This window comes from Vicia villosa, linkage group LG1, assembly GCF_029867415.1.
Source record: "Vicia villosa cultivar HV-30 ecotype Madison, WI linkage group LG1, Vvil1.0, whole genome shotgun sequence".
Taxonomy (NCBI): domain Eukaryota; kingdom Viridiplantae; phylum Streptophyta; class Magnoliopsida; order Fabales; family Fabaceae; genus Vicia; species Vicia villosa.
In genome coordinates, this window is record NC_081180.1 from 123,022,906 (window position 1) to 123,031,889 (window position 8,984).

The window sequence follows — 8,984 nt, forward strand, 5'->3', positions numbered from 1 at the left end:
AAGTTATGGCCACCTTCTTTATTTTCAAGTTCTCTTCACTAATTTTCATTTTTTTGTTAACTTTTTTATTTCCTCTTCTTCAACATAATTGAAGGTGTGAGGAAAAGCACAAGAAATGAGGGGTTTGAATTGGGTTTTCCACTCTTGACAATTTTTTCGTCTCTTAACAAAGTTGTGTTAAATGATGCTTTCAAATGCATTGCGGAAGCATAAACAGTAGAGTAAAGCATGGGCAAAAGTAAAAAACACATGATATATCCTGGTTCACTTGAGAAACCCTCAAGCTAGTCCAGTCCACCCTACCAAGGTGATTTCGCCTTGAATTCAAGGACTTAATCCACTATAACCAAATTGATTACAATCTGCACAAACAACTATTGTGACTAACCACCACTAAGACTACCATCTTAGTATTCCCAAAGCTTCTGACCTAGCCGGTCCTTTGAGGAATACAATACTTTCTTAAAGCTTCTGACCAAATGGTCCTTTAGAAGAATTGTAGAAAACCTTCCTAAAGCTTCTGACCAACTGGTCCTTTAGAAATAAACAACCAACTATTTGTTTTTACAAGGTTTATTTACCAGATAATGCTTCTACACAATCATATGTAAACTCAATTAAGTACACCAGAAGATCCTAATACACACTAATAATATTACATTGTTTTGTAACTTTTAATGTAGAGTCTTCTTTTCTTCAAGTAGCTTCTTCACAGGCAACAACCCAAAGCACTTTAATTATTTACGTCTTCTTCTTTATAAGCTTCTGAAAGCTTTGTTGATCTTGATGTAGCAAAGAGAAGAACTTCTTCATCTTGATTCACCTTAGAGTATTCTGGACAACAACCCTTACTCTATTTAATTCGATGATCACTTTAGAGCATAACATTCATGTTTTAGATTTGTAATTGAAGCTTCCATGATCATATTCATTATCTTATAATAATCAACAACTTTTTAGGAGCCATTTGAACAACAATTGTTCTTGTTGTTATTTTACTGGTTGATGTTTTAGTTGTGTTCCAATAGTGACCACTTCCATTTTAACATGAACAACAACAACCGGCTTTGAGCATGTGATTCTCTCCTTATATAGACAAGAAAAATACACCCTTTGAGGAACATCTGGCTATTGAAAACGAGTCGTTACATAATGATTGAGAGTAGTACTGTCCCGTCTTTCCTTTTTTCATGATTCAAACTAGTGGAGAGGTAGTGGGATAAAGCTTTTTCGTACTGTGTACTTATCATTGCTAACAGTAACATTTGTCTTCTAAACTTTAGAGGCTTATGCTGGTAGAGGATTGAATCATGAGTAGAGTCGTGATACTTGAAACTCGAGATGATTAAGTCTTCCGTTTTTCAAAACTTGTTCACTCAGAACCTTGTCTTTGAAACTTTCAGCACTTATCTTCAGGACTTTCAGTTTTCAGAACTTCAACCTTTAGGATCCTTAAGTCTTCAGAATCTTCATAGTCGTGTCTTCAGAGTCTTTCTGCACTTGGTTCTTCTAAAAATTATAACTTCAAAATCTTCGTTGGCTTCAGAGTTAGAACCACTCTCAGAACAGAAATCATAGGAGCATTGCAACAGCAATATCAAACATCCTTGGATCTTTCTGATTTTGATCAAATACTAAAGCATACTTGTTTCTCCAATATGCTTGTGACTTGTGTTACACATAGTAACTCGCATACGATCTTCAGCGCACATCTTGATATTGTTTGTTTGATCTGATAACTTCAATAAGCATGGTCTTGCACAGAAACAAACATCAGAATACAAAATAGTTCTTTCACAAATACTCAATTCTTGTTCTTACAATAATTTCTTCTAGTCTTGTTACACAAATTTTGATGTGTGTTTGAGGTGTGAAACATGTTAATTGATGTGTGTTTTATTGTGTTATATTTGTTAAGCTTTCAAATCCCTTTCCAATATTCTGATGCTAAGTGTGAACTTTTATATTTGATAGTGAACTTATTTCATGATGGATTAATAACAACTTGTAATTTATTTGAAAAAATAGAGCATGAAATAAATTACATGAAATGTATTATTTTAAAAATAATAGCATAAAATACACTAAAAAACACGATAGTGGATAATACAGTGATTAATTCAATGTTTGAAAAAAAAACATTGAAAACTGATCACCCGAACCAAACCAAATCGAACCGGTTAGTTTGATTTGGTTCCGTTTTTAAAAAATGTCAAAAACCGAACCAAACCAAACTGATGGAAACATTATGGATTCGGGCCTTTTTTAACAAAAAATCGATCCAAAATCGATTCGATTACACCCCTACTTTTGATATTTTGTTACTGATCACAATACTTATTTTATTATAATTAAAAAAATTCTTTATTTAAAATACAAATTGTTATTTTTAAATGTCAATTTTTTTCTTCATTTCACGAACCTTTTTATTTTTGTATTTTTATTTAACTCTTTTTTATAGGTAGGTTATTCTTTCCATTAATATTTTGTGGAAAGTTGACTTGTTATGTGTCATGTTTGACTTAAATATGAGATCTTCATACCTCTTCATCTCTCGTGTCGCCTCATTTCCCCTTCTTCCTCCCCATTCTTCACTTTCCACATTCAACACCACAATTCCTCTTCCATCTCACAAACCACAGCTCCAATTAAATGTTCCAAACTCATTGTCTCTCTTCCAAACCACACATCCTTTTTCATCACACACCGCTTCCCCTTCTTCCTTTGCACTTCAATGGCTCTCATTCACAAAGACATTCTCAAATCTCTTTACTCTGAGCGTGAAGTCCACCACCACTTCCAATATTCTCTTCATTGTTAGATTGGATTCTTGGCACTCTCTCTATATCTCTCTCATTTATGTTGTAATCCTTTGATATATTTGTATATTTGTAACCCCTTCAGTTATCAATTTGATTTTATATTGCTTTGGTTGAAATGCAATTTTATTAGTAATAATTATTTTGTGACTACTCTTTGGGATTTGTGATTTTAATCTAATTTAACTGCAAACCAACTTACTGCTCCAGTTATCTAACTTATCTTACTCATGAAAAAAGTGTTGATGGTGATGTTAATGTAGGGTGTCAGTTATAACTTGAAAGTCTCACACAATATTGAATGTTAAAATGAGTGCTCTACAATTAAAATATAATAAAAAAGAAATAAGTTTATAAACTGAGTGTGAAAATAAAACCTCTATTTCTTTTTTTGTTGTTAAAGATTTGTGCAATTAAGCTTATAAACTTAAGATGTGATGTATTAAGTCAAGAAGTCCCGTCATCACAAAAAAGTTATAAAGATCATAGTATAATTTTTTTTCAACAAGTTTAAGGAAGATCATGTTCTCGTTTCCTTTCCAACTTTTTTTCTAGAGTTGAAATGGCCTGCAATTTAGGCAAACAATAAATCAATGTTTTTTTATATCGGGTCAAGTCTTGTATGGGATCATATGTCAAGGAATTAGAAGTCCTTGCAACATGCTATTTGGAAAGACGTTAATGGTCTTGTCATGTTAGTTGTTAGTTGGTAGATGATCGATTAACACATTTGTGAGAGTGTTGTGCTCAATTCAGAATGGCTCCCTATAATTTAAATATAATGAAGATTTTCGAGGCAAAACACACGTATAAACCACATACCTCCATGCCGACCATTGTGTTATTTGAAGCTCCCCTTCTGGTTGAAGTTGACTATTTTCAGGTGCGATAAATCGTTCCCTAAAAGGACATCATACGGTAGAGATGGTTTATGCGTCCAACACATATTAGACGCGATGTGCAGAGAAGGTTTGAGTATGGAAAGAGATCTTTTGTATGCACTACTATAGTTGTTAATGTATGGTCAAGAGGTAAATGTTTAATGATTTTGACAAAGTTTGTAGCTTTCACACACTTGACGTCGTTATTAAAGTCTGATGATAGGATACTCCATATTGTAGTAGGTTTTGTTTAGAGGTCCCCAATATCCAAGCTTGCATGTTGGTAAAACTAAGGCACAATATGTCAATGAATTTCAATTTGGAGTCGGGGTATTCGTGGTACTATGAAATATGTTGGTAAAAATAAGGAATAATATGTCAATGTATTTCAATTTGGAGTCGGGGTATCCGAGGTACTGAGGCCATTTTACACAATGCCAATAGGGTGTTGAACAAGCGATACAGAGATGGTTTTTTGGCTACGGTCTCAGTAGATTTTGTGAATGCCTTCAACATGGTAGATTGGTTTGCACTACTGTGCAGAGGTGGGGATGAGATGTCCATCTATTTCTTTGTGGGTTGAGTTTCTTTATGGTTAGGTAGTGAGGTTGTACCTTACAGATGAACATATTATGTCAGCCACCAAAGTGCAATAAAGAGACTTATTAGGACCATTTTTTCTCTTGCATTACACTCTCTTATTCATAAGATCAGGGACAATTGCAAGTTTCTTCTTCATACATGTTATCTTGATGATGTGACCATTGTAGGGGATTTAAAAAGGGTGGATAAAACCCTTTATATCATTCGGAAGATGGGTCTAGAATTGAGTCTTGAATTGAATAATCGTAAGACTTAGATCTTTTGGACTACAATGACGGTAAATTTTGTGGGGGTTATTCTCGTTAGTTGAAATAGATGTTTTACCTTAGGGTTGTCTATGAAGATAGTTGTAGAGGTAGTTAAGTTAATGTATCTTCTTCCATATTTAAGGAACCACATAGTAAGCTTCTTTTACTTCGATCCTGCATAGGTATCACAAAACTATTTTTTGGCCTTAAAACATGTCAATCGATTCACGAGGACACAACTATTTGATTTGATAAAGAGCTGCAAAGGGAAGTTGATCAAACATTGTAGTTAGTACAAGTCCTTTCTTCAGGGATCTTCAATGGATTGTGGTCTATTTACCTATTAGACTTGGGGGATTGAGTTTGTAGTCGGCAGTATATGCTGCCTTGTATGTTTTTGTGGTTTCTAGAGCCAAATCATGGGTATTACAACATCATATATTGAAAGACAGTGAGATATATTGTTCCTACATACTCTGATTTCGTTAGAGTTTTGGATGGTTTTAGTGGTACGATTCTTGATTTTAACTTTATGATTTTACTAGCAAGGACACCGTCTCTCCTAAAACCCAACATGTTTACTCATACGAGGTAATAAGTTAAATACTTAGACTAACAAATGTTCCAATGTATGTGTGAGTAAGAGAAAAATATGCATGTGTGTACTTGATTGGGGTTCTCCCACTTATGGGACTAAGGACGAGACATTTTATTGTGGGATAGACAATTTCTCTCAAAATCACTTCAAGTAAAGTGGTCAAACAGGAACAATCATGTTTTAACAATCAACATGTCTTTATACCATTTGCATATGACACTTTTTTCTTTCTATCACCAGAGATACTGAATCGTTTACAAAGAGTTAAGAGGTTATACATAATAATATTGTGCCTCTTAGTACTATAAATATAGTTTTTCTGATAATTTGATTTTGCAATAAAAAAATAATAGTGTTTATCTTCCATTTCCATTGTGTAGTACTTATTACTTCAATATTAACCTTTTCATCTAGAAAGAAAAATATCCACATAAAATGAAGTATATGTAGTCTTCATTTTCTAAAAGAAACGTCATCAATTTCTATATGGTAAATAAAAAAATGTAAGGGCTTCTTTTCATGAAAATAAAAAGTAAACTCATATTCTAAAATTAGTGATGCTAATTGAGTTTTGTAAAAGTCTAATAAAAGTTTGCAAGATTTAAAAAATAGAGAAGATCTATGCTCATACACAAACATGAATTAGTTTCGCAAGAGGAGAGACCCTGCTCACTAATTCCACCTTAAAATTAGCTTAATCTAAAAACAAACCATAAAATTTCTATACATTATGCGGCTTCTACCCATCCTTATTTATAGAAAACATAGTTAATCTCCAAACCTCACATTTTCCATAACAACTTCTAAACCATTCTTTAATTAATCTTCATTCAACGATAATTCTACTTTGGACACCAATCTGAAATGCACACTCCTTCAAGGTTTGACAAAGGATTGCCATTGCCTCATCAACAAAACCATTTCCCTCTATAGAGTATAAACTCGGACAATGCAAATTCATAATTAAAGTGAAGACGCGGAATTAGCTAGAAAGAAATCTTTGTAATCAAGATTATACAGAAATAAAAGACAAACAGATAACGCTGTTATAAATCAAGATGAGTGGTGAGGAAGATACAAAAAGAAAGAAGAGAATCGTCATAATATGCACCTCAAGCTTTTTACTAGTGGCTATGGTGGTTGCTGTGACCGTTGGCGTGAATAATAGCGATGGTGTCAACGGCCAAAGTCGCATAAGTTCAACCCAGAAAGCCGTGAAAACCTTTTGTAGTCCAACAAGTTTTAAAAAAGATTGCGAGGAAAATCTATTGGCAGAAGTAGGCAGCACAACAGACTCAAAAGAACTCATGAAATTGGCTTTCAATATCACCGTTGCGAAGATCAGAAAAGGAATTGAGAAAACAGGTCTCTTGGAAGATGTTGAGAAGGAACCTAGGGCAAAAATGGCTCTTGATACATGCAAGAAGCTAATGGATCTTTCTATCGGCGAACTCCAAAGGTCAATCGAGGGAATAACAAGTTTTAATATCAACAATCTAGAAAGCATTCTCGTGAGTTTAAGAGTTTGGTTAACCGGTGCAATGACATATCAAGAAACATGTTTAGATGGTTTTGCGAACATCACTAGTGAAGCTGGTACGAAGATGAAACACATTTTAAGACTTTCGAAGCGTATGAGTAGTAATGCACTTGACGTTGTTACGGACTTGGAAAACGCTGTGAAGGATATTAATGTAACAAAAGATGAACGTCGTCTGTTTGAAGATTATAAAAGCTCTTACGTTGGCGAACAAGTTGGTCATGATGATGTTAACGAGGTTCCTTCTTGGGTTGGTGATGGTTCGAGTGCTGGTGTTCGTAGACTCCTTCAAGTTGCTCAAAATAAACTCAAGGCGAATGTGGTTGTGGCTCAAGATGGTAGTGGAAAGTTTAGGACTATCAATGAAGCTTTGAAGCTAGTGCCAGTAAATGGCCAAAAACCTTTTGTTATTTATATCAAGCAAGGTGTTTATCGCGAGTATGTTGATATTACCATACTAATGACTAATGTTGTGCTCGTTGGTGATGGTGATACGAAAACAATAATTAGTGGCAACAAAAACATGGCAGATGGAATTGCAACTTATGCAACCCCTACTCTTGGTACGTAAATCTTTTATTCTTGAAAAAATGTTTCACACACCTTTTTTCGTACACTTGTGCGACATTCTGTTGATTCAGTTGAGTAGATAGTTACTTCAATTCAAATTTTACAACGTGAATTCAACTAATTATCTATTCAATTGAATCATCCATGGTCTTACATATGCTTAGCCAATTGTATAACAGAAGTACTATGAAAAAGGGTGTGTTTATCGGGACAGTTTATCATTTTATTTTGCGTAACTATTTCAATTTTTCTAATATTAAGGAAAAAAAACTAGTAATATATTGATGGTTTTGCATATGCTTATTGCAGCTGTTGGAGCAGATTATTTTGTTGCAATGAGCATAGGAATTGAGAATACAGCAGGACTCCTAAAACAACAAGCTTGCGCCTTAAGAGTCCAAGGCGACAAGGCAATTTTTTACCAATGTTCAATACACGGATATCAAGACACATTATATGCACACACTATGCGTCAGTTTTATCGCGATTGTACGGTTTCAGGCACGATTGATTTTGTGTTTGGCAACGCGCAAGCCGTTTTCCAGAACTGCACATTCATAGTTAGAAAACCACTAGATATGCAACAATGCATTATAGTTGCACAATCCAGAACAGAGGAAAACCAACCATCAGGAATAGTAATTCAAGGTAGCCGCATTGTCTCTGATCCTCCAGATGCTCCAGCCACCTACAAAGCTTATCTCGGCCGTCCGTGGAAGAATTTCGCGAGGACTATTGTCATGGATACTTACATCGGAGAGGTGATTCAGCCTGAGGGGTTTATGCCATGGGAAGAACCGGATAAACGACTTACTGGAATGGACACTTGTTATTATGCTGAGGTTAATAATACTGGTCCTGGTTCTGATAAATCAAAGCGCGTAAAATGGCCTGGGATTAAGAACCTTACACCTGAATCTGCACATGCTTTCGATCCAGGTTTGTTCTTTCAGGGAGATGATTGGATTAAGAATACTAAAATTCCATACTCTTCTGGCAGCATGGCAGCCCCAAAACCAAAGCAGCCAACCCCACAGAAGTCAACCCCACAGAAGGCCCAGCCGCCAACCCCACAACAGACAACCCCCCAAAAGACCCAGCCACCAACCCAACAGCAGACAACCCCCCAGAAGACCCAGCCACCAACCCAACAACAGCCATTCTTTCCAAACCCAAAGTTTTAAATAAATGATTTTCAGGAGGAGCAAATGCCAATATTTGTACATATAGTTTTCATATTTACTAGATTACATAGTATGAAATTGCTACATTTCATGTTATAGATGATTATGGGCAATTTCTGAATCCATAAATTCAATGATAATTTCTCAAACTGCCCCATCATGTTACAACCACACTTTTGTAGTGTATTTAACCTATTTTAGCAATATAGGAGGGAGAATTGAGAAATTATCAATTCATAATTGATGTAGATTTTGACGTTTTATTTTCAAGCGGCTTGATAATAATCCTATTTTATGTTACAATTTTTTCTAAGTTTAGTTTTATATTTGGCCGTTGCAAAATATAGAATACTATAGTTTTAGTCAATATGAATATTTTGTTTTGGTTTTAATATTTGTGACAAAGCTTATCTAACTTGTTTTTGTTAAAGATGTATAATTTATGGTGTTAGGAGGTTACTTGGTGATTAAGTAAGAAGTTGTTTTGTGAAAAAAAATTATTTTCTAACTGAATTTGTTTTGGCAGTTAGAGGTTGAAAGT

General features: G+C 34.6%; 1 protein-coding gene across 1 annotated transcript; it reads left to right on the forward strand.

The window, feature by feature from the left end:
* The first annotated feature begins 5,961 nt into the window (after positions 1-5,961).
* LOC131616019 (pectinesterase-like) lies at positions 5,962-8,706 on the forward strand. The gene is made up of 2 exons (XM_058887238.1): positions 5,962-7,252; positions 7,569-8,706. Exons 1-2 carry the CDS (start codon positions 6,208-6,210, stop codon positions 8,441-8,443), a joined length of 1,920 nt encoding a protein of 639 aa, XP_058743221.1. The 5' UTR covers positions 5,962-6,207; the 3' UTR covers positions 8,444-8,706.
* The last annotated feature ends 278 nt before the right edge of the window (positions 8,707-8,984 follow it).

Coding starts and splice junctions, on each gene's coding strand:
- LOC131616019 (XM_058887238.1), top strand. CDS start 6,208: ATGAGTGGTGAGGAAGATACAAAAAGAAAGAAGAGAATCGTCATAATA. Junction 7,253..7,568: donor TTATGCAACCCCTACTCTTG/GTACGTAAATCT, acceptor TGCTTATTGCAG/CTGTTGGAGCAGATTATTTT.